At 48.3% G+C, this 27616-nt stretch overlaps 1 protein-coding gene, 1 non-coding gene and 1 pseudogene across 2 annotated transcripts in view; 2 read left to right on the top strand and 1 right to left on the bottom strand.

Moving 5' to 3' along the window:
• Window positions 1-1566: 1566 nt before the first annotated feature.
• Window positions 1567-27616, bottom strand: part of ARID3B (AT-rich interaction domain 3B) — a 58342-nt gene continuing 32292 nt past the window's right edge. The window contains exons 4-9 of the mRNA XM_049777878.1: window positions 11511-11694; window positions 8725-9005; window positions 8157-8405; window positions 6482-6580; window positions 2901-3539; window positions 1567-2855 (exon numbers count right to left, since the gene is read on the bottom strand). Coding sequence (XP_049633835.1) covers window positions 3379-3539; window positions 6482-6580; window positions 8157-8405; window positions 8725-9005; window positions 11511-11694 — 974 coding nt within the window. The 3' untranslated portion in view covers window positions 1567-2855; window positions 2901-3378. The remainder of the gene's footprint in view (window positions 2856-2900; window positions 3540-6481; window positions 6581-8156; window positions 8406-8724; window positions 9006-11510; window positions 11695-27616) is intronic.
• Window positions 4747-4950, top strand: LOC125995300 (small nucleolar RNA U3). Its single transcript, XR_007490850.1, has one exon. It is a non-coding gene; the product is annotated as a small nucleolar RNA U3 (small nucleolar RNA).
• LOC125995367 (uncharacterized) lies at window positions 26699-26809 on the top strand (annotated as a pseudogene).

Raw genomic sequence — 27616 nt, 5'->3', positions numbered from 1 at the left:
CAAGGAGTAAATCCTAGGCATGTGGCCAAAGATATACCATCCACACAAGAAGTCAGCTAAAGGCTGTCCCAGAATCATTTATTTTCAAGATGGCAGAGAAGAGGAGTCCGCTTACCTACTATAGAGGGATGATGTTAAGTGTGAAGAATTGAAGTTAGGGCAGAATGATATAGCACAGCAGTAGGGCATTTGCCTTGCATGCAACTGACCCAGGATGGACCTGGGATCGATTCCCAGCATCCTATATGGGTCCCCCAAGCCAGGAGTAACCTGATTATGTGCCCCCCCCCCCCAAAAAAAAAAGGAATTGGAGTAAGGAGCAGAGCAATAGCACAGTGAGTAGGGCGTTTGCCTTGCAAGTAGCGGACCCAGGTTGGATCCTGGCATCCCATATGGTCCCCTGAGCCTACCAGGAGTGATTTCTGAGCAGGAGCCAGGAATAACCTGAGTTTTTGGGTGTGACCAATACAAAACAAAACAAAAAGTTGGAGTAGGGGAACACCCATTTGGTCTTTACCTGTTACCACTAGGTTGTGGCTCATGTGGAAAGAGGGTGAAACTCTGGGCCTTTACCTGAACTCTAGAGGCAGAATTCCAGGGGAATCCAGACCAGCATGGCTCAAGCTCCAAAACACCTAGAAAGGTCCTTGTAAAAGCTGATGTTAGTAAACAGAAAGAGCTCAATAGGCGCAATATATAGACATTAGCAGAAGATGTTAGCAACAGGGCCAGAGAGAGCTCAATAGGCTGCAATATATATGCTTTGCATGTAGTAGGCTTAATCCCCAACCACTGCCAGGAACCACTTGAGTAGAAGAACCAGGAGTGGCTCCCCAAATCCCAGGCTATTCAAAGACACCAAACTCCTTAGTCTGAGATTCTTTCTGGTCTTGGTCCCACTTTTCCCCAACTGCCCTTGCTCCTTCCCATCAACTGTCAGCATTAACACAGTTCCTTGGTGCCAGGCTTTTTCATGCCATGTTTCTGTATATCAGTCCCTCTGCTGAGAATTCTCAAGTCATCTGTCAGTGATCTGTTCTTTCAGTTTAACTGTCAACCACCTCGGTGAATTCCTCCAACAATTTCCAGGTTAGCTGCTTCTCATCAGGTTCCCATCGAAAGCCTGCTGAGTCCCAATCATGTATAAAATTTTTTGTATAAAGATGGTTCCCTGGTCCTGTGTCGACCAGGACACTGATGTGACAATAGTAGGTGAATCACCACCTTCAAGTCTGAGCCTTGCTGACATATGAGGCAGACTGAAGGGCCATGGTCTGGGGGAAAGGGCAGGAAAGAGGCTCAGATCAATCTCTGCTCTTGACCTCCCTTTTTTATTTTCTTTTTTGGGCTGCAGGGGTCACAATCGGTGGCACTCGGGTTACTCCTGGCTCTGCGCTCTGAAATCGCTTCTGGCAGCCATGGGGGACCATCTGGGATGCTGGGATTAGAACCACTGTCCATCTTGGGTCGGCTGCTTGCAAGGCAAACGCCCTATCAATGTGCTATCTCTCCGGCCCCTGCCGTTATTTTTTAATAAAAGGCACTGAAAGCAGTCAGGAAACATGCTGTGTGAAGAGGTAGAGGTTTATTGAAATATAAACATTCGAGAACATGTAAGATAGAAAATAACCACAACATATACAGACACTTGCTGTGAAAGTACTGAGGTATTTATCCACTGCCTAGGCTACCCATGTGCTATCACATGTTTCCTGGTTAGAATACATGGAAGGTGGAGGTGGGGGCCAGAGCTGCCTGGTCAACTGCTGCTACCGAGCCTTGAGGACTGCACCTCTGGCTCTCTAGCTGAGTCCCAGCTGCTGTCCCTGAGGGCAGCGACAAGGGAGATTGCGGGGACAAGAGGGATTCAATGACCAGAGTCCGTGTCCCTGTATCTTCTGGTGGGAAGAGTCTGTCCTTTGTGACAAAACCCGAGACACTGGCCAAAAGACTGCGATTCTTTTAAAGGGGCTCTGTGCCAGCCAGTTGGGCTCTTCCCTTGCACCAGCTGCTCTTTGCCCACTGCTTTCACCTGACTGGTGGGGAGGCTGCAGGAGGCCTGAGAGATCACAGAAGGTGACCATGCACCCTGGAGCACAGGGCGACCCAGCTGAGGTATGCCTTGTGCTCAAGTTTTGGACTTTCTTTCCTTCCAGACAGCACTGCAGGAATCCTGTTGGCACCCCAGGGGAGGGGCCCCCTAGAAGGAGAGATGAACTTATGTGGGAATGGCCCAAAACTCTGGGACTCTCTTCAGCTCTGGTGGAAGTAGGGTGGGGTCCCCTCTGTCCCTCCCCTGGGATCCCTGAGTCACCACTCTGGTCCGCTTCCCTGTCTCCTTACTTCGTTCTCAGGGAAGGGCCGGAGGGGCTGGGGTACCAGATCATCGGTCCGGCTTTGGGGGTGATCTGCTTTAGTTTCTTTGGTACTACAACAATAAAATTTTTTTTAAAAAGTCATCAAAAACATATAAAAAAGCTTTCAGAGATGCAAATACTTCCTGAAGAATCAAAAATCGACAGTTACAAATCTGAGGTATTTCAATGAACCTGATATCAGCAGGCTTTGGGGGGTGTTGAGGCTGAGACAGTCCTAGGAGAAGGTGGGGGACAAGTGGGCAGATTGTGGGGGAGCTGGTCAACATGGACAAGTGGGGAGCATAAGGTCTGGGAATGGGAAGGATAAGGGTCTGTGTCAAGTGGGTGCCAGGGCCTGCCTGGGCATCTCCCGAAGTTCTCTGTAGCCCAACAGAGGCCCAGAAGGCCCAAAGACCTGAGGTTTGCCCTCATCTGTCCATCAAAATGGGGATAGGGGTCCCTTGAGGATTGCATCAACTTGAATTTCAGGACCCCAATCTGGGTCCAAACAAGGTAAGCAATGTGGGCTGGGGTGACCCCAACCCAGGCTCAGCAGAGATGGGCAAGGAAGGAGGGCTCATGGCCCCAGCAGCCCCACACAGGGTTTGAAAGTCTGGGGTGCTGCGCAGGGGAAGAGGCCAGTGAGCTGGAAAAAAGGGAAATAAATAAGGGAAGGGAACTGGAAGGTCTCCAGCCCTGTGTCGGCTCCAGATTGTCGATTCACTGCCACGGAGGGGAGGCAACCTGGGGACCTGGGAGGAAGCTGCATGGCCAGGGGCCTGGCCCAGCCCCACCCTGGACAATCCCTGATTGGACAACGCTGCCCTGTCCTGCTCCCACAGCCTCTCCCTGCCCCCCAAGTACAGCAGGACCTGAGTGGAGCCTGGAATCGAACACGCCCAAACTCTCAAGTGTCCAGCCAAGCGGTGTCTGATGTGGGCTCCAGGAGATGAGGTAAATTCTGTGCATCAACTTCCTCCGCTCCTGACGGGACATGGGGCGGGAGGCTGGGTCCAGCCCATCAGAGGGACCAGCTGGTGGAGGGCTCTGCACTGGGGGTGCCCCGGGATGAGGTAGGACTTGGTGAACAGTGGGAGCTGCTGCTGCTGGTGCTGCTGCTGACACTCTGAGGAGCGGATCCTGAGATGAGGTGGACCACTGGCTTCTGGGCAAACAGCACTCCTGGGAAGGAGGAGGGGAAGGGCATGGCGGTCAGCACAAGGCATCCTGCAGGACCAAGGGGGGTTAGCGGGGCCAGGGAACAGGGGCTCCGTGGAAGGCCAGCTAGGGTGTTGGTAAAAGGTTTGGGAAGTTGGACAAGTTAGATCAAGGGGGAACCATGCTCGGCTGTGGGATAGAGCAGCCGTACGAGAGCAATAGGGAGACAGTGCAGATGGGAGGTGTAAGAGTTCAGTGGTGACACAGTGGTTGATGGGCAGCAGTCCCTCACAGCCCTCCAATCTCATAATTAGCAAGTGAACAGCAGCACTCAGAATGAGTACAGCAGGAGGGTGCAATTTGCCAGCAGAAGAGAACATCCACTCACTGCCCTCCCTGCTTTCTCACACCATCATTCCTGATGGTCTAGCCCCAATAAAGGGCAACAGGTGCCCGAATACCAGCCACTACCCCCATCCTGCTGCACTCCTCAGCACTCATTTCGGCAGCACCTGGTGTCTCTGGGTCGCTCTTTCCTCTTAAAGGAACTCTGTCCCTTCTGGCCCCAACCCTGGAGTCAGCCAAGATCCAGAACAGGATATGCCTATGGGCAGTGCTGGAGGGAGCACTCAGTCCCGGAGCGCCAGGTCGGCTGGCAAAGACTTCCTGACACACCTGCCAGGCCGCTGTGCTGTGGGAGGCTGAGGCCAGGTTCCAGGCTGACTCTCTGCCCCACTCACCATGCAGCCATGTATAGGAGTCAAGGAGAGTCAGAGGGTGAGATTGCTTGGAATGTTTTGGAAAGTTATGGTAAAGCTCAATCAACCCACATTGGGGGATTTGGGGGGGGAGAGGAGATTGGCTAAATCAGTCTTTGCAAGAAATAATGATGGAAGACAGAGACCACGGGATTTTGGGAGGAGGTGGACACGTGCGCACACGATACCAACACCAGTGGTTGGTGGTTGCTCCTGCACTCAGACTTCTGTGACTCGGGCCTTGGTCCATTTCAATAAAAGAAACAAGACTATACTTTCAGGGATCATTTCTTTTTTTCTTTTTTGGTTTTTGGGCCACACCCACTGATGCTCAGGGGTTACTCCTGGCTATACACTCAGAAATCTATTGCTCCTAGCTCTGAGGACCATATGGGACTCAAGGGATCGAACCCAGGTCCGTCCTGGGTCAGCCACGTGCAAGGCAAATGGCCTATGGATGGCCTACCGCTGTGTCGTTCCAGCTCCTCAGGGATCATTTCGATAGCTTGTTATCAGAGAACTTTCTCTGATTGTGAAGAGCATCTGAAACCACGAAGAAGAGTCACAGTATCTACTTCTGATAAGTGTGAAGCTAGTTCTAGGTGTTGCTTTTGCAACTGTCCTTTGCCATTGATGATCATTCTTCTCTTCCTTCTGGAAGGGCTAATCTGAGTGGTTTCTGTCTAGCTGTAATTTGACCTTATTGCAAATCTTTTTTTTTTTTTTTTTTTTTGGCCTACTTCTGTAAGTTGCATTTAAAAAATAAAAGAAATGGGCCCGGAGAGATAGCACAGCGGCGTTTGCCTTGCAAGCAGCCAATCCAGGACCAAAGGTGGTTGGTTCGAATCCCGGTGTCCCATATGGTCCCCCGTGCCTGCCAGGAGCTATTTCTGAGCAGACTGTCAGGAGTAACCCCTGAGCACCGCCGGGTGTGACCCAAAAACCAAAAAAAAAAAAAATAATAATAATAAAAGAAATGGGCAGGAGAGATAGCATGGAGTTGAAGCGTTTGCCTTGCATGCAGAAGGGTCAGTGGTTCGAATCCCGGCATCCCATGTGGTCCCCCAAGCCTGCCAGGAGCGATTTCTGAGCAGAGAGCCAGGAGGAACCCCCTGGGCGCTGCCGGGTGTGATCCAAAAAACAAACAAACAAAAATAAATAAATAATTAAATAAATAAAAGAAACAAGAGGGAATGTTTTAGGAAAGGAACAGAACTGAAGTTAAAGGAAACCTGGGCATTCCGAAGCAATGCTTTTTTTTTGTTGTTGTTAGTTTTGGGTCACAGCCAGCAGCGCTCAGGGTACCATATGGGATGCCGGGATTTGAACCACTGTCCTTCTGTATGCAAGGCAAATGCCCCACTGCCGTGCTATCTCTCTGGCCTCCATATTGACTTAATTTCTTTTTTTTTTTTTTTTTTTTTTTTTTTTTGTTTTTGGGGCCACACCCGTTTGATGCTCAGGGGTTACTCCTGGCTAAGGGCTCAGAAATTGCCCTTGGCTTGGGGGGACCATATGGGACACCGGGGGATGGAACTGCGGTCCTTCCTTGGCTAGCGCTTGCAAGGCAGACACCTTACCTCTAGCGCCACCTCGCCGGCCCCCTGATTCTAATACGATATTCTCTCTTTGGTTTTGGGCTTCATCAACTGCACTAAGGGGTCACTTTGGATGGTGCTCAGGTGATCCCATGCAATGCCAGGGCTCAAACCAGGGTCAGACATGTATCTGGCACTTTCTCTTCTTTTGGGGAGATCCATACCCAGAAATGTTCAGGGGTTGCTACTGGCTTTGTGCTTAGGGACTGAACCTAGATCAGCTACATGTAGGTAAATGCCTTTCCAGATGTACTGTCATTCTTGCCTTTTCTTAAATTCCCATAACTGGCAATGGCAGGGATCCCCAGAGCTATACCAACAGTGTGCTAAGGGTGCATACACAGGGCTGGGGATTGAACTCAAGGCCCTCACATATGCTCAGCTGAATCACAGTCCTGGTCCTCTATCCCAATGTTTAGGGCAGGCTACTTCTCAAACATAGTATCATGTATGATTTATGAGCCAGCCAAAGGGTAAGAGGAAAAGATCTACGTGCCAAGAGTAGGTGAAGGACAGGGGATCTGTCACTGTGGGTAACCACTCCTAGAAACCTCCTAAAGGAAACACACAGGATAGTCCAGCGCTGCATAGAGGCTGTAGGGTGCCTCACCTGCATAGGTGGTGCCATCGATGTCCACAGACATATTGATGCTCCCAATGCTGCTTGTGGTCAAGTTCAGGGCTGCAGTAGATGCCTCTGATCTATCATCTAGGAGGAAGAGATATGGGCTCATTCAAGACTACAGCACTCTTCTTTTTTTTTTTTTTTTTGGTTTTTGGGTCACACCCGGCAGTGCTCAGGGGTTATTCCTGGCTCCAGGCTCAGAAATTGGTCCTGGCAGGCACGGGGGACCATATGGGACGCCGGGATTCGAACCGATGACCTCCTGCATGAAAGGCAAACGCTTTACCTCCATGCTATCTCTCCGGCCCCCTACAGCACTCTTCTGATTCTTCCCTCTCTCCCTGTCTAGCCACAGCAGGCTGAAGCCTCAATGCTGGCCTTGCTCACTCCATGAAAGAAGCTGTTTTTCTGGAGCCATGCCACTCCCAAAACACCCTCAGCTCTCAGAGGGCTGAGTTCACGCTGGCACTGACCCTCCAGTTATATTCTTGGCCCCAGCATGGGTATTTCGCATGTGATTAAGTGAACAAGAGGGGAATCAGGCCCACTCTTAATTCTGAGAACTTGCCAGTGCCTGTCTTGAGAGCAGAGTCAAAAACTCCATCCCTGATAGTGCTAAGCACTCAGAGCAATCCTGACAACATGCCCGGCAGCTCTGCTGTCTGTGTTCCAAGTTATCCCAAGTTGTTTCTGGGCATACCACAGCCAGGCACAAGAACTACCCAATCAGAATAGGGTGCGTGCTCCAACAAGCACCACCAAAGGAGTGGGCGAATACCCCAACTAGAGTGTGATCCTCCTGAGCATATGTGAGAATACCAAGAATACCCCCAAGAATACCAGAGCCAAGTGTCTGAGCATCACAATCTGGTGTAAAACCCCCAGCCAGTGACACAACCTGTGGCCTGTATGAATGGGCCAAGTCTTCTCAGCATCATGGACGGGTATGGGGTGCATAGCTATCTCCCAAGCTGGACACACAGTGCCCTGGCAGTGGCACATGAGGCCTTTTCTACGTCCCCCAGACTGTGCCATTCCATACTCCCAGCACAGGCCAGGGCTGGCTACCCCTGCCCTTGATTTCTTCCCATGTCTGTGTGTTTGAAGATGAGGCATGGGCAAGGGTGCAGGGCCCAAGAAGGATAGATGTGGGATTCACGGGCAGAGGGTGGGTCCTAAGAAAAGCACCATGGCGGTGATACAGACAGCCTGCCTCTTGTGTGCCGGGTCACTGTGGCAACCTGGCCTGAGGAAGCTCTAGCTCCTCACAGAACTGCCAATACAGGTGCCAGTTCCCTACCAGACCTGGCAGTGAGTGCCCTGCGCCTGCCTAGTCCATGCACGAAGAGTGGAGCCCTTTTACCAGATGACAAGACTGACAGGGTGAAAGTTCATCTGCCCTTGGGAGGACAGGGGTGGACAGGGACACACATTCCTTCTTCGAGGGGTTGCTGTTTCCTCTCTGCTGAGCACTGCTTGATACATTCTGGTCTGGAGAAAACGAGCTGTTTGCTGGCTCTGAAAACTGACATCCTAGTGGCCAGGGAAACCACCTGACTTTCTGATTTAAACACCGAGGGTCCTGATCATGGAGGGCCCCTTAGTCTTAGGACCCAAATGAGCCCCATGGGGAGCAGGTGCCGGGGTGGGACGAGCTCACCTCGGCCATTGATCCTTATCTTCATGGGCAGCTGCCGTGCCATGTTGAGGAGGTTGCGCTGGAAGGCCTGCTGTACCAGACGCTGCTCCTCCTCCGACAGTCGGGACGTCTTCTTCTCGGGGGGCTCGCCTGATTCTAGCCGCTCCCGCAGCTGCTCCAGTGCAGCTGTCCGGCTGCCAGCCTGTTGGCCTGCGAGGGCCAGGGGCACAGCCAAGCGGCTTGGCACCGTCGTCACTGGGATCCCATCGCCTGGCAAAGGAACCGAAGCTATATATTTCCCAGAGGGGACATGGTTGGGGGCTTGGCTCTCCTCCCCGTCCTGTCTGTTCCGCCCCCCCCCCCCCACCAGAGCCCTAGATAACTTTTCTTTTTTTTCTTTTTTTTTTGGTTTTTGGGCCACACCCGGCATTGCTCAGGGGTTACTCCTGGTTACTGTCTGCTCAGAAATAGCTCCTGGCAGGCACGGGGGACCATATGGGACATCAGGATTCGAACCAAACACCTTAGGTCCTGGATCGGCTGCTTGCAAGGCAAACGCCGCTGTGCTATCTCTCTGGGCCCTAGATACCTTTTCTAAGAGCAGCTGCAGGGGACATCCGAGGGCTGCTGGCACTGGTGCCACCACTGGTGCCCAAGCTGAGGATAGGAAATCGGATCTTGGGTGGAGAGAGGAGGGCTGGAGCTCCGGTGGTAGAGGCTGAGGCAGCGGCAGGTGAGTAACCAAAGAGGGAGGAGCTATAGCTGGGCCGCCGGCCCTCCCTCCGGTTGCCATCAATGGCTGCCTGGAGCTCAGCTGGGGAACTCAAGGCCTTCTTCTCGCACTCATAGGCATAGAGATACTTCATGTACCTGGGGGGGAAGGAGAGAGGCAGGCTAGGTACCAGAAACCAAACAGTGTATCCTGGGCCTCTGAAAGCAGCCTGAGGCAGGTCCCTAAGACAGAGACTCCCAAACTGATTTAACTGTAAGTTAAATCAATCAAAAACCCTCCAAAACCACTCCCCCTACCCTGTCCCCAGAATCATACTCAAGGCTACTGTCAGCTCTGAGGATTCCAACAGTGCTTCCTAGGGGGCGATCTTACTCACTCTCTGGAAAACACTGAAACAAAGCAGGCCTGGAGGGAGAGAACCACTGAGGGTCCCTCACCTCTGCCTTAGGCCATTAACTCCTAAAGCCAGTTTCCATATTTGCCTTCTTAGTGCCCTGAGAGCTGGGTCAATGTCTGTGACATCTTCTTGCCTCTGGGGAAGGTGTCTAGGCCTTAGCTCATTCTGGGCTAATCTGATCAGAAAGAAAAGACTTTCTCATTGTTGGAGGTGCTGCTGATACCATGGGTCAGCTACCCAAAACATGATTCTGTACCAAAGAACCCTAAGATGGACTGGAGAGACAAAACAAGGGGCTAGAGCACACATAGGCTTTGTACTCAGGAAGCTCAGGGTTCAATCCATGACAGCCCTGAGAGTGGCCCTCTGAGCCCTGACAGGTGACCCCAAATATAAATCCTAACCCCAACAAAGAATCGTGAAGAGGACTGTTCTCCCTAACTTCTCTTTTCTTGGTTTTGGGCCATACTTCATCATATTCAGGGGTTGCTCCAGGCAGAGCTTAGAGATAGTGAAGCACCAAGGCTGGACCAGGGCTCCTACAGGCCATACACATGCTCTCACCTACAGAGCTAGCATACTAACCAGCACCCCATCCACAATTGTGGCTGGACTAGGCCCAGTAGATAAAAACCCTTCTACTTTTCAACAAGGCCATGATGTGTCAGTGAATGATGTTATTCACTAATTCTATCTTCTTCACAGAGCTATTTCCAGAGTTTTCCAATAGAACAGAGGCACTCCACTGCTCCCACTTGACTCACTGCCTCCACTACCCACAAAATGGTCTTGAAAGTTACTAAAATAGGCACCAGTGGAGGGGGAGGGGGATAAAAGGGCACAATTGGGGCCGGGAGAGAGAGCACAGCGGTAGGGTGTTTGCCTTGTACGCGGCCAACCCAGGACAAATTGGTGGTTCAAATCCCGGCATCCCATATGGTCCCCAGAGCCTGCCAGGAGTGATTTCTGAGCGCAGAGCCAGGAGTAACCCCTGAACGCTGCCAGGTATGGCACAAAAACAAAACAAAACAAAACAAAAAAAGGGGCACCAATCTCAAAGGGTCCCATTCAACCTCTTTTGGGTTCTCTGTAGCAGGGCAAGTTGATTCAGGTAAGGAAGGGTAGGCTCGGACAATGCATGGTTTGTCTTTTTTTTTTTTTTTTTTTTTCAAGAAAACAGAAGTGAACCTGAGTTCTATCACTAACACACCAAAGCTAACACCCAGCCCCTAATCTTGGAAACGTAGGCTGTGTTTTTTTGTTTGTTTGTGGGTCATGAGGAGCTCAGGGGTTACTCCCTGGCTCTGCACTCAGAAATTTCCCGGCAGACTCGGGGACCAAATGGGATGCCGGGAATTGAACTGGGGTCTATCTTGTGTTGGCTTTGTGCAAGGCAAATGCCTTACCGCTGTGCTATTGCTTAAGTTTTGTTGTGTCTGTTTGTTTGTTTGCTTTATAGGCCACACACGGTGATACCTGTGACACTCAGGGGTTACTCCTGGCTATGCACTCGGAAATTGCTCCTGGCTTGGGGACCATACAGGACGCCAGGGGATCAAACTGCGGTTCATTCTAGGTCAGTGCGTGCAAGGCAAACACCCTATTGCTTTGCGCCACCGCTCCGGCCCCAAGACTCAAGTTTTTTGTTAGTGTGGTTTTCTTTTTTTTTTTAGTGTTTTGTTTCATTTTGGGAACCATACTCAGAATGTTCAGGGGTGATTCCTGGCTCTGTGTTTAGGAGACTGTGCTCGGGGTGTGGGGCGGAGAACACGTATGGTGCTGGAGACTGAACCAGAATCAGTCTCATGCAAACCAAGCATCTTTTTTTTTATTTTGGTTTTTGGGTCACACCCGACAGCACTCAGGAGTTACTCCTGGCTCTCTGCTCAGAAATTGCTCCTGGCAGGCTCGGAGGAACTTATGGGATGCTGAGATTCAAACCACCGTCCTTCTGCATGCAAGGCAAAAATGCCCTACCTCCATGCTATCTCTCCGGCCCTGCAAACCAAGCATCTTAACTGAGATTTAGTTTTTGGCCTCTGCAAATACTTATTTTTACAGGGTTGACTGTTGAGAGGGAATAATATAGTGGTAAACAGAGGGGAAGAGTGGATGAGAGTCCAAATAATAAGAGTCCACTGAGTATATCGGGAATTCCACTCCATATTCACTGTGCATTTCTTTCCTTCCTTGTGTTCCTCTTGGCCACCCCCACCATCTCTCCCCTGGTGTCCAGGTCACTCACTGTGTCCTCAGTGTAAAGGCGGCACTGGTGATGGAGGTGGGCAGGTTCAGACCTTTGGTGATCTCTCGCCATATCTTCCTGTTGATGATCTCCACTAGGCCCCCCTTCTCTGTCACCAGCTTATACAGCATATACAGGTCCAAGATCTGCTTGGCCATGATGGGTATTCGGTTGATGGGGGTGCCTGTGAATCCAAAGAGACAAAAGTCTATCACACAGCTGTCCAAATCAAGCAGCAGAAGAAGGGGCTGGAACAATAGCACAGTGGTAAGGCAAACGACTTGCATACAGCCAACACAGGACAGACCCTGGTTCGAAATCCGGCATCCCATATGGTCCCCTGAGCCTGCCAGGAGCGACTTCTGAGCACAGAGCCAGGAGGAACCCCTGAGCGCCACTGGGCGTGACCCAATCCCCCCCCCCCAAAAAAAAAACACCAAGCAGCAAAAGAAGACATCTGTGGATGTCACCTTCTGTGTTGGAAATGCATTCGAATCTGTTGAGAAGTGTAGTTTGACTAACGTCCAAACCTCTTTGAAATGATTGGAAAAATACATCCGGGGCTATGTGGTATGGCAAAAACTCACACTCATGCTGAGTCTATTTTCCCCTGTGTGAATGGGAGGGTCAAACCAGGTGATTTAAAATTTTTGATTTTAGCTTTGGCTACCAGTAAGATTCGAGAGCATTTTCGATGATTTGGAACTTACACCTCTGATGCCTTGAGAAACCATTCAGCAGCCCCAGGATAGAGGCAGTCCTGCCAGTACAGCCCCCTGGGTCAACAGTGTTCTCATCTGCACCACCCACTTTCCCCTTTTCTTCTCCAGCTGCTGGGTGGGAGAAAAGGGTTTCCTCTCCTGCGCTCCCTCCCCCCGACCCATGCACAGGAGCTGCTGGACATATGTCTCTAGGGGGGATGAAAGGCCACTCAACAATTCTCTTGCCACTGACCACTCCTCCCCCTCCTCTGGCCTCTGAGAGAGGGAGGGTCAGAGCTGCTTCCGCCCACAGGGCCCAGAAGGGAAGCATGAGGAGCCAGGGACTTGATTAGGAAACCCAGCACCATGCAGGAAGAGTGGCTAATGAGCGCCAGGGGATGCTGGAGGGCGGGGCTGAGGCCCTTTCTAGGGGGCTGGGAAGCTCGTCAGGAGGCGTGATGGATGACTGTCATTTGGCAGGCCCGGGATTAATGATCTGGAGGGCAGAGGGCAGAATTCCACAGGGAAGGGTCAGTGGTCCAGGGCAGGCTATGAGACTTGTTGCCTTTTGATGGCAAGCCCCCCCACCCCTTACTGTACACAGGCAGCTCCTCCTGTAGGCCCTCCTACAGGCTCCATCTGAGGGCCTGTTTGCTTCAGCTCTTCTGCTTCTGCCCCCTCAAGGAACACTGGCCTCAGGAACAGGTTTTTTTTTTTTCCCCCAATAGGGTCCATGATAGTGCTACTGGGATGGGGAAGGGAGTAGAGCAGGGGTCTCAAACTTAGGCCGCAAAGGGCCCTCCGTACAACATTTTGTGGCCCTGCCCTAGAGGAATCTTTTTTTGTTTTGTTTTGTTTTAGTTGTTTGGGTCACACACCCCAATGTTCAAGGCTTACTACTGACTTTGCACTCGAGGATCACCCCGACTTTGCCTCCTGCGGCCCCCAGGTAAATTGAGTTCGAGACCCCTGGAGTAGAGATGGTTATGGGGAGGGCCCAGAGGTGCTTGGGGCCTTGCACCTGCAGGGCATGTGTACTGCCCCTTGGGCAATCTCTGCAGCCCAGTGGGAGCCCCTAGTGTGGTCAGACAGGTCAGGTCCCTCTGGTAAGTGTGGGGAAGGAGCCGTAGGTCTTCAAGACCTGGCCAAGCTGGCCCTTGTTTTCTTTGGGGGTTGGGGAGAACACCTGGTGGTGAGCAGCGGTAACTTCTCTGGGCTCTATGCTCAGGGGATCATATAAGGTGCCTGAGATTGAACCTGGATCAGTCTCATGCACGTTAAATGCCCTACCTACCTGCTGTACTATTTCTCTGGTCCAGGAAGCTGGTCTTTGGAAAGACAAAGGGGTCACAGAGTTAGATTTGAAGATTCACAGGTAGGCTGAAGGGATAGTACAGTGGGTAGGGCACTTGTACACAACTGACTGGGTTCAATCCCCCGATTCCTGAGTCCTTCTAAGAGTGATCCCTGAGCTGGGAGTAAGTCCTGGGCAAAGTAAGGTTTGGCCAAACACCAATATGAAGACTAACAAAATATCAGAGGTTGCTGTATTCCTCCTGCAACTTCTGGGGTCCCTTGGTAAGACAAGGTCAGCACCCCCCACCTATGCCTATGCACACTTACAGGCTCAGAAACATTACACCCTCAGTGACAACACTTGCCAAATCTAGGTAGGAGGACTCTTTCCCAGGTTCCCTCATAGGTCCTGTGAACTCAATTTTCATCCTTTTTGTTTGTTTTTGGTTTTGGGCCACACCTGGCAGTGCTCAGGGTTTACTCCTGGCTCTGCAATCAGGAATCACTCCTGGCAGGACTGTATGGGATGCCAGGAATTGAACCAGGGTCAATTGCATGCAAGGGAAGCACATACGGGTTGTACTATCTCTCTACTTCTGATCTATTCACTTTTGCTACTTCATCCAATGAGGTCTTGGGCACAGCCCTGAGGCAGCTCCTCTTAGTTCCCAAGGGGCACTGAGTCCCCCCTTTGTGGAGCATCTCAAAGGCAGCCCTTTAATAGCCCCAGGACTCGTGGGCTCACCAGTACAATTCACTGATGTGTCTTGCCCATGCCCTTCACTAGCTGCTAGAAAGGAGTCTTCAGAGAAAGGTATAATGGCACCATGTGGCTAGCTTCTTGGTTTAAAAACTTCGCCTCATACATCCACTCTCCTGACCCTTGTTCCCCAAAAATCCTTTAAGGTTCACATATGAAGGGCTCTTTTGGCTCCAAACACATTTTCTTTTTCTTTTTTTTTTTTGTTTTTGTTTTTGGGTCACAACTGGCAGTGCTCTGGGGTTACTCCTGAAATTGCTCAGAAATTGCTCCTGGCAGGCTCGGGGGACCATATGGGATGTCGGGATTTGAACCACCGTCCTTCTGCATGCAAGGCAAATGCACTACCTTAATGCTATCTCTCCGGCTCCTAAACACATTTTTATAGCTTACTTCTCCCATCCACTTAAGTCTTCTCACCATCACCACAACAAAACCAGGCTCAGCTTCCCTTGACTTCTGCCTATTTTGTCACCATTCAAAGGTTCCACTCCAGCCGACCACATTCAGTCCTCACAGGAAGAGTTGTTTTTGCTTTGGGTTGTTTTTTTCTTTTTCTTTAGGGGAAACGGAACCACATGACAGGGATCATGGGTGACCATAAGCAGTGCCAGGGATTGAACTGGGATCAACCACAGAGAAGGCATGTATCATCTCTCCACATCAGGAAAATTTTTATAACTTCTGAGCCTAGGATTCTTTGAAACTGCTGTCATAGAACTGATAAGATTAGACTAGTAAATGATTGTTCTCCAGTGTATCATGAATGCTGTCTAGTATCCCAGGAAAACTGGAAGTGTTGTAAAGGCAAGAACTGTAATATTTAAAACAATGAAACTACTGGGCCACAAAGATAGTACAGTGGATAGGGTGCTTGCCTTGTATGTATGCAGCTGACCCAGATTCAACCCTCAGCATCCCATAAGGTCCCCTGAGCACTGTTAGGAATGATTCTTCAGAGCTGAGCCAGAAATAACCTGACCTCTGCTGGGTGTGGCCCCAAAATAAAACAAGGCCCCCAAAGGTAAATCCCAGAAGAGAATTCTACATTCACTCTGCATCATCCCATAACTGGGATGGCTTCTGAGAAAGATAGCTTTATAGTTATGGGGACTTCATTATAATCCCACCTCTGCCTAATTGCACTAAGTGTGTCCCCACCAGAGAACTGCTCAAGAACCAATAAAAGTGAGCAAGAGAATGGCCCATGAAAAGACCCTACAGGGTGCCATGAAGGCCTGAAGGGTCCTGAGTCAGCTTTTTTCCTCAGGGCTCCTGGGATATCATCTGGGACTCTGTTCTGAGATGAGTGGGTAAGGGTTGCCTGTGGAACCCTTTTTCCATGCAAAATGGAAAACTGGCTCCTGTAACATAGCAAACATGGTATTAAGAGGAAAATTGATAGCTTTACAAGCACTCATCAAAGAGGAAGAAAAATTTACATAAATAACTTAATGGCAGTTTAAGAAATTAGAAAAGGAGCACAATTAAGTCAAAAAGTAGGTAGGCAGAAGGAAATATTAAGACTTAGAACATGGACCAGAGAGATAGCATGGAGGTAAGGCCTTCCATGCAGAAGGACAGTGGTTCAAATCCCGGCACCCCATATGGTCCCTCGAGACTGCTAGGAGCGATTTCTGAGCATAGAGCCAGGAGTAACCCCTGAATGCTGTTGGGTGTGACCCAAAACAAATAAAAAAAAAAAGGACTTAGAACAAAATTGGGTACCGGAGCGATAGCACAGCAGTAAGGCCTTTGCTTTGCATGTGGCCAACACAGGATGAACCCTGGTTCAAATCCTGGCATCCCATATGGTCCCCTGAGCCTTCCAGGAGTGACTTCTGAGCACAGAGCCAGGAGTAACTCCTGAGCGCCACAAGGTGTGACCCAAAAACAAAACAAAACAAAACAACAACAATATAATAATAATAATAATAATAATAATAATAATAATAATAATAATAATAATAAAAAAAGACTTAGAACATAAATTAATGAACTGGACATGCAAAAAACAACCCAGAAGAGTTGTTCTTTGAAAGAAAAAACAAGGGGCTGGGGCGGTGACTCAGGGGTAGGGCGTGTTTGCCTTACTCGTGGCTGACCTAGGATGGACTGAGGTTCAATCCCCCAGTGTCCCATAAGTTCCCCCAAGCCAGGAGTGATTTCTGAGCACAAAGCCAGGAATAACCCCTGAGCGTCACCGAATGTGGCCCAAAAAGCAAAAAAAAAATAAAAAAATAAAAAAATAAATAAAAATAAAAAAAGATAAAAAAAATAAACAAGATTGATTAAACAAAGGGAGAAACTTAATCAACAGAATCAGAATTGAAAAGGGGACTATCACTACAGATATTACAGAAATTCCAAGGATAATCAGATTATGTTATAAATCTTTTTTTTTGTTTGTTTTTTTTTTGTTTTTTGTTTTTTGGGCCACACCCGGCGATGCTCAGGGGTTACTCCTGGCTGTCTGCTCAGAAATAGCTCCTGGCAGGCACGGGGGACCATATGGGACACCGGGATTCGAACCAACCACCTTTGGTCCTGGATCGGCTGCTTGCAAGGCAAACGCCACTGTGCTATATCTCCGGGCCCTATGTTATAAATCTTTAAGCCACAAAACAGAAGAACCTGGAAGAAATGAATAAATTTTTGGACTCCTAGAATCTCCCAATGTTGAACCAAGTTGATCTGGAATACCTGAAAAGACAGACCTATCACGATTGAGGAAACTGAAATGGAAATCAAAAGGCTTCTCAAAAACAAAAGCCCAGGTCCAGATGGATTCACTAGTGATTTTTTTCAAACCTTTAAAGAGGATCAACTGCCAATCCTTTTCAAACTCTTCCAGGAAATTGAAGAAACAGAAACACTCCCAAATAGTTTCTTTTCTTTTTTTTTTTTTTGGGGAGGGGGGGTGTCACACCTGAGGCCACTCAGGGGTTACTCCTGGCTCTGTGCTCGGAAGTCGCTCCTGGCAGGAACAGGGGACCAGTTGGGATGCCGGGATTCGAACCACCATCTGTCCTGGATCGGATGTGTGCAAGGCAAACGCCCTACTGCTGTGCTATTTCTCCGGCCCCCAAATAGTTTCTATGAAGCTAACTAACAAAAGCGCAACACACACACACACACACACACACACACACACACACACACACACACACACACACACACAATTATAGGCCTATATCCTTAATTAACACAGATGCAAAGATCCTTAATAAAATAACTGCAAATAGAATCCAACAACTCATCAAAAAGCTTATACACATCATAACCAAGTAGAATTCATTACAGGGATGCAAGGATGGTATGACACAGGAATTCTCAAACTATGGCCTGCATGCCGCATGTGGCTTGTCGAGGACATTTATCTGGCATACTGGGCGTTTTTGACACTGCTACCTGTCTGTGTAGCAGTCAACTTGACCCAGGCCCTCAGTGTCATGTGTGGGATATGCACCGCACTCTTTGACTCCCTTCCTTCACTCAGTCTCAGGCAGAGATTCTTTTTTTTTTTTTTTTTTTTTTAGTTTTTGGGCCACACCCGGTAACGCTCAGGGGTTACTCCTGGCTATGCGCTCAGAAGTCGCTCCTGGCTTGGGGGACCATATGGGACGCCGGGGGATCGAACCGCGGTCCGTCTCCTAGGCTAGCGCAGGTAAGGCAGGCACCTTACCTCCAGCGCCACCGTCCGGCCCCAGGCAGAGATTCTTAAACTGCAGCCTGAGGGCCACAATTGGGCATATATTTTTTTAAACCATAATCTGGCTCTCCAACAGTCAGAGACAGTGAACTGCCCCCGTTTGAGGACCCCTGATTTAATATATGAAGGTCAATCAATATAATACACTGTAGTAATAAAAGAAAAATAAAACATGAACATATCAATAGATACTGAGAAAGCATTTGACAAGGTCTAGCACCCATTCATGATAAATACTCTCAACAGATGGGAACTGAAGGAACATTCTTCAATACTGTCAAAGCCTTTTATCATAAACCCATTGCAATCATTATACTCAAGTGGAGGAAACTAAACCTTTCCTCTAATAACTGGCACAAGGCAAAATTTCCCCCTTGCCATTTCTATTTAACATAGTACTGGAAGTACTTGTCATAGCAATCGGGCAAGAAAAAAGACATTGACACCAAGGGCATTCACATAGAAAAGGAAGAAGTGGAGCTCTCACTGTTTGCACATGACATGATACTGCTTTTAGAAAATCCTAGTCTCCACAAAAAAAAAAAAAAAAGCTTCTAGAAACAATAGACTTATATAGTAAAGTGGTAGGCTACAAAGTTAATACTCATGGCTTTTCTATACACAAATAAAGGGAAGAAAAAGATATATTAAAATAAGAATCCGGGGCCAGAGAGATAGCATGGAGGTAAAAGGCGTTTCTTGCATGCAGAAGGATGGTGGTTCGAATCCTGGCATCCCATATTGTCCCCCAAGCCTGCCAGGAGCGATTTCTGAGCATAGATCCAGGAGTAACCCGAGTGCTGCCGGTGTGACCCAAAAACCAAAAAACCAAAAAAAAAAATCCATTCACAATTGTGCCTCAGAAAAAAATCAAGTACCTTGGAGTCAATTTAAAGAGATGAAAGATCTGTAATTAAGAAAACTACAGGGCGGGGCTGGAGAGACAGCATGGAGGCATTTGCCTTGCATGCAGAAGGACAGGTAGTTCGAATCCCGGAGTCCCAATGGTTCCCCGAGCCTGCCAGGAGCGACTTCTGAGCGTAGAGTTAGGAGGAACCCCTGAGTGCTCCCAGTGTGACCCAAAACCAAAAAAGAAAAAAGAAAAAAGAAAAGAAAAGAAAAGAAAAGAAAAGGAAAGAAAAGAAAAGAAAAAGAGGGCCTGGAGAGATAGCACAGCAGTGTTTGCCTTGCAAGCAGCCGATCCAGGACCTAAGGTGGTTGGTTCGAATCCCGGCATCCCATATGGTCCCCCGTGCCTGCCAGGAGCTATTTCTGAGCAGACAGCCAGGAGTAACCCCTGAGCACCGCAGGGTGTGGCCCAAAAACAAAAACAAAACAAAAAAAAAAAGAAAAAGGAAGAAAGAAAAGTAAACTACAGGGCCAGAGTAATAGCACAGCACCAGGGTGTTTGCCAACATGGCCAACACGGACGAGACAGACCCGAGTTTGGTCCCAGCATCCCATATGGTACCCCAAGACTGCTAGGAGTGATTTTTCTTCTTTCCCTCCCTTCCTTCCTCCCTTCCTTCCTTTTTTTTATATTTTATTTATTTATTTTTGTTTTTGAGACCACACCCAGCAACACTCAAAGTGTTCCAGCTCCGTGCTCAGAAATCGCTCCTGGCAGGCTCAGGTAGGCCACATACAAAGCAAATGCCCTACCACTGGGCTATCACTCCGTCCTCTCAGAGCGATTTCTGAGCGCAGAGCCAGGAGTAATCCCTGAGTGCTGCTGGGTGTGGCCTGAAAACCAAAACCAAAACAAACAAAATAACCCTACAGAACACTGCTTCAAGAAATAAGAGGACACAAGGAAATGGAAATATATTCCCTGTACATGGATTAGGAGGATTAACATCCATAAAATGTCAATACTTCCTAAGGCATTGTACAGATTTAATGAAATACCTATAATAAAAATTCCCATGAATTTTTCAAAGTGGGTCAGACTCTCCTAAAATTCATATGATGCAATAAACATCCATGAATAGCTAAAGACATCCTTGGCAAAATGAAAACGAAAGGAATCACTTTCTCCGATTGTACTATAAAGCAATAGTCATTAAAACAGGATGGTGTTGGAAGACAGATCAATAAAATAGACTTGAATCAATGGTATCAGAGCAATGGAATAGACTTGAATATTCAGAGATGGACTCATAGATGTATGACCAATTTTTTTTGTTTTTGGGCCATACCTGATGATGCTCAGGGGTTACTCCTGGCTATGCACTCAGAAATCGATCTTGGCTTGGGATGCTGGGGAATCGAACTGCGGTCTGTTATATGTTAGCACATGCAAGGCAAATGCCCTACCATTTGCGCCACTGCTCCAGCCTTGTGACCAATTAATTTTTGATAAAAGGGCAAGAAATGGGGGTGGGGGATGCGGAACCAAAAAAAAAAAAAAGAGCAAGAAATAGAGTAAGGAAAGCCTTTTTAACAAGTGGTGCTGGGAAAACTGGTCAACCACATGCAAATATATGAACTCAGACCTCTCTTAAATACCATGCACAAAGATCAAATGAAAATGGCTTAAAGATCTTGATATCAGGGCCGGCAGAGATAGCACAGCGGTGTTTGCCTTGCAAGCAGCTGATCCAGAACCTAAGGTGGTTGGTTGGAATCCCAGTGTCCCATATGGTCCCCCATGCCTGCCAGGAGCTATTTCTAAGCAGACAGCCAGGAGTAACCCGAGCACCGCCGGTGTGGCCCAAAAACCAAAAAAAAAAGATCTTGATATCAGGGGCCGGAGACATAGCACAGGGGCATTTGCCTTGCAAGCAGGCAATGCAGGACCTAAGGTGGTTGGTTCAAATCCTGGCGTCCCATATGGTCCCCCGTGCCTGCCAGGAGCTATTTCTGAGCAGATAGCCAGGAGTAACCCCTGAGCACCGGTGGCCCCAAAACAAAAGAAAACAAAAAAAAGATCTTAATATCAGAGCTGAAACCATAAGGTACACAGAAGAAAACGTATAACGCTCCATGAACTAAAGCTAAAGGCATCTTCAAGGAGGAAACCCCATTGTCCAATCAAGTGAAATCAAACGTAAGCAATTCAAAGGAAATAGTGACTAGGATACAAAGGCTATGGAACGGGGGAAACTTTTCACCCAATAGCCCTCAGATACAGGCTTAGTATTTAAGATGTGCTGGCATGAATGCGGGGGGGAAAAAAGGACTCGTTTAGTGTTGGTGGAATACAGAATGGTCTAGCCTTTTTGGAAAACAATACAGATATTTTTCAAAAAACTAGAAATTGAGCTCCCATATGATCCAGCAAAACCCCTCCTTGAGATATGCCCTAGGAACACAAAAATACAATACAAATATGCCCTCTGCATTCCTATGTTCCTTGCAGAACTATTTATAATAGCCAGAATCTGGAAACAATCCAAACTAAAGAAACTGTGGGTACATCTACACAATAGAATACTATTCAGCCATTTTAGAAAAAATTGAGGTAATTAAATTTGCTTATACATGAATGGACATAGAGATTATTCTAAGTGAAATGACTCATTTGTGGAATTAAGGAAAATAGCAGTATAGTAGTAATATCCAGAAAAGAAAGAAATGAGGGTCAGGTTGAAAGCTTGGGCACAAAGAGTGGTGAGTGCAGTTAGATTAGAGAAAGGCCTACTATGACAATAATAGCTACACAATAACTGAAAGGGTTCTCAAAGGGGGTAAATTGACATACATACCCCTTCATTAACAAAGCAAACCAGTGTCAAAAAGAAAAGAGGGAGATAAGCAAAATGCTTGCCCTAGGGGTGGGAGAGAAACTGGAGACATTGGTGGTGGGAAGGGTGTACTGGTGAAAGGCGGTGTACCTTCTATGATTGAATATCCCAACTATGAACTATCTTGCAACCATGGTGTTCAAGTAAAGTCCAAAAAAAGTGGCTCCCAATGGTGGCTATAGGGCGCCAGGCAGTGGCTGGGCTGGACACCACCAGCTCTGGGAATGGCTTCCTCACATTACCCCCACACAGGTTATACTGACTACTGATAGGGAAGCCAAAAGCTCCAGCTATAGCTCTTCCTCTCCTCATGGACCAGGACCACCTTCTGGAGAGAATGGGGGCAGATTTTTCCACTGAGCTTATATACCAAACAAGAAAGACTCTATACTTAATATTGGGGAAAGGAATAGAGGCAATTTCCCACCTGTGAAATGAGGAACTGGAACTAAAATGAGTTTCACTTCCAAAGCCTTTTTAGCTTATGAAGAAAAACAGATTGTTGTGGATTATTTTACTACTTTGGTTTTGGGGTCATACTCAGAAATGGTCCAGTCCTAGTGAGGTTCTGGTGATAACATGGATCAAACCTAGGTTGACCATGTGCAAGGCAGGTACCCTACCCAACTGTGCTCTCTTCCTAGCCCCAGACAGAACGATGGCCTAAAGACTGGCTCAATTATAAACTAATGGTATAAACTCTCGGCCCTCCGTACAGTTTGTGGCCCTGCCCTAGAGGAATCATTTTTTGTTTTGTTTTGTTTTAGTTGTTTGGGTCACCCCCCCCCCCAATGTTCAAGGCTTACTACTGACTTTGCACTCAAGGATCACCCAGATTTTGCCTCCTGCGGCCCCCAGGTAAATTGAGTTTGAGACCCCTGACTATAGACAGAGCTGAGACACACAGCATGGCCGGGGGCTGGGACAGCAGATGTACAATTTTGAGTTCTTTTTTTTGTTTTTTTATTTTTGAGTCACACTCGGCAGCGCTCAGGGGTTATTCCTGGCTCTATGCTCAGAAATTGCCCCTGGCAGGCAGAAGGGACCATATGGGATGCCGGGATTCGAACCACCGTCCTTCTGCATGAAAGGCAAACGCCTTACCTCTATGCTCTCTCCGGCCTCAATTTTGAGTTCTTGAATCTGTAAGCAATGGTCTCCCCTACCCCAGCCTGGCCTGGAACAAGGTAACTCTTCACCTGAGAAGGGCCAGGTCAGTCTCCTCATCCAATGCAAAAGCAGCCTGCAGGGGCAGAGGAGGTGGCAAACACCTCTGCAGGGGAGCTCAAAGGGTCACTGAGGTTGGCCCTGCGGGAAGCCAAGCCTCAGCCCCCAACACACCTCTCAGAGGGGGTGTGAGCACCTGATGGGGTGGCCTGCGGACTGTCACTCACTGCTATCAAAGCAGGAGCCACAAGGAGGGCAATTAATCATGTTCCTTCTGACAGGAACCCGGGGCCTTATCTGTACCCCAAGAAATGCCACTGGTCTCCAGTTCCCTCCTCAATAAAGGAGACTGACAGCTCCAACAAAGAGGCCCCTTATCAGATTTCGGCCAGAGAGCCTGAGGCTGCAGAGGGCCCAGAGAAAAAGTTTTTATAAGGGCCACAGTTCCAGGGGCATTAACCCTTGGTGGTGTGGATGCTTCTGGTATCCCAGCTGTGCATAGGATAGCGCCAAACTCTGCCATTGTTCTCTTCATCCCTGGAGGGGTGGAGGATTTGAGGTGACCTCCATGCCATTTCAGGGCCAGGGATTCTGTCAGATATTTCCAGGCTACTCCAAAGATTATGGCTGACAGTTGTTAAACCAGGAGGTGGGAGAGTTTAGCCCTCTGGAAGCAGAAACTGTATTTAGGTATGGGTGGGCAGGCTTCCCAGCAATTCCTCAGTTTACCCCAGGGTGCAGGGCAGTGGCTGATGGGTCTGTCCCCTCTTGTGTTCATGTGTAAAGTCTGACAGTGAGCAATGTACTAGTGTCTGTACACCAGCAAGGGAGAGCAAGGTAGCCCGAACCCCAATACCAGATCCCAAGTGCCGAAGCCCTCTCTCAGATCCAGTTCCCATAAAGAAAACCACCAGCAGGTGATGCGTGGTCCCAAGTCTGGCTCACTGCACTGTCACTGCTATTTGGGGCCTTCTAGGCATCCAAGTCCAATGCCCCAGAAACTGTGCACAGTGTGGGCTCCCCATTTCTCATAGTCAAGCAGTGTTTGCCCTGTGACGGGGCCATCATACTTGTCATCTCTTCCCTAGAGCTGTGAGTGCCCAGCTTTGAGTGCCCGGGGAAGGGTGTTGCCAGGAAGATCCTTATGATGTCTAATGAATACGAGCATTCCTTTCTGTGGGTGTATGGCCAGAAATGGAATTGTTGGGTGAAATTCTAACTCACATGGAACTTTGGAGTGACCAGGCTCAAAATTCTATTTTTACCAGCTGTGCAGATGTCCTGGAAGTTCCACAACCCAAGGGGTGAATTTCAGTCTTCGCCTTGTTTTGGTGTCATGCCAGGTAGCACTCAGGGATCACTCCATGTGTTGTGTTAAGGGACTATATAGGGTGCTAGGGATCAAATCAGGGGTGCCTGCATGCAAAGCCAGCACCTTACTGGCTGTACTAGTGCTTTGGCCCAAGAGGTGGGTTTTAAACCCATAACTCTTTTGAATATTGTAGCTCAATATTTTGCATTGAACAACACTACCCTATTTCAAGGATGAAAATCATGTAAATGGGAATCGAGACTAGGGAGGGAGTCAAGCAATGGTCAGACCTGGGAGAGCCATGGGAAAGCAACAAGGTCGCCAGGAGACCAGGGCCAAGAAAGGCGCCTCTAAATTGCCCAGAAAAGCATCACAGAAGCTGGCACAGGATGTGTGTTCTGCTTTGCTCTGCCTGGCTAGAATGTCCAGGGAAGATGGCATCAGGTCAGGGTCTTGGGGATAGGTGCTGCTGGCTAAGCTTCCCCTGTCAGGGTTCTGCAACCCTGGTTTCATCGTTTCTGTTCTATCCCTTGAACAGTTTGGTCGTTTCTGATTCACAGAGGAACAAAGGAGGCAAAACAACCTAATTTCACCAACTGTTGGAAGTAGCAATAAAAACATTTCAAAGGAGGGAAAAAAGGATTTCAAAAGGGACCAGGGATGTGACTCAGCAGTAGGGAACTAGCCTTGCACATGTGTTATTGGGTTTGATCTGTGGGTGTGATCCCAAAACACACACACACACACACACTCCCCTATCTGATGGTGCTCTCTATTTGGAACTTCTGGGATACACACATACTTCCCCTCTAATATAATGGTGTTCTCTATTTGGGGTTTCTGGTATCCACACTTGGGGATCCTAATTCTTTTTTTTTTTTCCAAAGGAATTTTCTTTTTAATTCCTATTTTTCAGGGTTTTCTCTCATATTTCCTAAATAAAACTACTTGGTCTGAAAAACAACTAGTTTTTAGTTTATTTGGTTTTATTTTTCAGAAGAGAAAGAGGGTACATTTATTTGCTTAATTTTATGGTGCTCAGGCATTACTCCTGGCTCTACACCCAGGATTTATTCCTGATGGTGCCTGGGAACCAAATGGGATGCTAGGGATCCTGGCTGTGTGCAAGGCAAGCATCTCACCCACTGTGCTAGGTCTCCTGCTTCTGAGCACCCATTAATGAGAAAAAGATGGCGCCTCAGACAAAGAACTAATCCTGAAAGATCTGCATTTCCAGCTTTCATTTAGGGATTGGGAAATAGGGATCTTCTGACAAAACTGCCAGGAAGAGAGTCCTGGGCACAGGCTATTTACTGCAAGATACACAGACTAGCTCCTTTCTTTCTTTCCCTCTCTCTAATAAAATGGTTTCTGAAGTTTAAAAAAAAAAAAAAAGATACACAGACTATACAAGAGCCCGCCTCCACCAAAAGGCAACAGCAATATATGTCATTCAAGTTTCCTCACTCCAGATGGATAGATAAGTGCACACAACAGAAGGAAAAACACTCAGATCGCACTTGCAGGCAGACCGGGCCACTTTCCCACAGTAAAGTCTTTGTAGATACAAGCAAAAACAGATCCCAACAATCCCATTTGGGAAAAACCGAGGTCAGTTTGCAGCCTTGAACAGAGCTGATGGGGGAAGGCAAGCCCTCTCTTCGTGAGGTCTTGGATAGATCTGTCTGCCATAAGACTGGGGTTCCTTGGCTTGGTATGCCAGCTGGGTTAGTAGTGCTGGGGAGTCCTGCTCTAGGATCTTTCTAGGGTAGAGTGTACCAAGACACTGCTGTGAAGGCTTTTGTTTCCTTGCCCCGCCCCCTCCCCAGCCTGCCCCCACAGATGGCACCCTCTGTACCACAGTGAATAAGCACATCTGTCCTTCCCTGAGAGGCAGGCCAGGTCCTAAATCAAGTTCTACCCTGGGTCCATCAGCTGCATGCTGTCGGCCCGACCTCTACTGAACAGTGGCCTGGTGAGCAGCCAGAGCTCTGCAGCATTCAGAGGATGGCAAAATTCAGGCTTTCACTGTCCACTCCTGGCATGTGGGCAGCATTTCTCAAGGACAGTATAGGATGGGAAAAGAGCACTGGTCTAGTGCTAAGGTGACACATGTCATCAGCTCTGTGGCCTCATGTGAGCCACTGAAACTGGGCATGGCATCTTCATGACTAACTAGATAACCTCTGCACTCTCTATACCACAGAGAAAGAAGGGAGTTGGTCAAGTGTACAATACAGATGGCAAAAGCCTCCTCCTCTCTCTCATAAGGCCACACTGGGGTTCTCTCTCAAGGGAAGAAGGGGTTCCTCCTCACTAACGAAGGCAGAATGGAACTGTTCACAGTATCTGCTTATCAGACTTTTAAATTAGTCCCCTCACCCTCTACAGTCTGTCCCCCTCACCCCTGCATTATCTCAAAAACCACCTACAGTGAGCAAAGTTAGCTCAAGAATTTTGTTTATGACCATCTGGCTTTATTTTGGGCACAGAGAAGACTATACTTTCAGGGATCATTTCTATAGTATATTTTGAGCACAAAGAAATGTCTATTTTTTAATACACACACAGAGCAAGCTGTGAAGAATAAAAGTATCAGAGTGCTGAGATCCTTTATAGAAAAGCGTTTTAGGGGTGTGTGGTGGAGACAGTCAGTCAGTTTGTTCAATTCAATTTGGCTATAGATAGCGCAAGAGGAACCACAGTAACTCAGCAAGAAAGGAAAGATGGGGTACGTACTTTTTACACAGTAATCTCAATAAAAAGTGACTAACAGGGCTTTTTCTTTCTTCCCCTTTTTTTTGGGGGGGGGAGTTAAAGAGTATATAGCTCATTATCTGCACAACAATCATGCAGACTGTCAAACTTGAAACTTCCAGACGGATTCCTACTCAACTCCAGTATTCTATAGTTAACATACAAGTGGCACCAGAGGAAAAAATGTGCTCGAGACCAGGGGATGCTCACCCTGGTTTTTCCATCTCAGAGGCCTTGCTCTATGCACCTCCTGTCTCCCAGAAGGCAGCAGTGGAGTGGAGGGACAGACAAACATGGGGAGCCCACTGTCACTGCTGTGGCTTTGGTTTGTGGGCTAAACCCAGCAATGCTCAGGTTTTATTTCTGATTCTGCACTCAGGAAATCAATCTTGGTGGTATTCTGGGAACCATATGAAACGCTGGGGACAGAATCCAGGTCAGCTGCATGCAAGACAAGCTGCTGGGCTATATTCTAATCCCCAGGCTCCATTTTTTTCCTCAGGTGCCATCCTGCAAAGGCACAGGAGGGCTGGCTAGTACAAGGCCTGGAAACCTGGGTGAGTGCTACAGGCTGAAAAGCCCATCTGCTGTGACCAATTCACTCCAACATGTCAATGAAGCAAAGAGTCACAGCACAAAGCAGCAGTTCTGGCAG

This window comes from Suncus etruscus, chromosome 1 (genome assembly GCF_024139225.1).
Source record: "Suncus etruscus isolate mSunEtr1 chromosome 1, mSunEtr1.pri.cur, whole genome shotgun sequence".
NCBI classification, from domain to species: domain Eukaryota; kingdom Metazoa; phylum Chordata; class Mammalia; order Eulipotyphla; family Soricidae; genus Suncus; species Suncus etruscus.
Note: the sequence above shows the minus strand (reverse complement) of the source record. Positions and strands in the feature narration are given on the sequence as shown.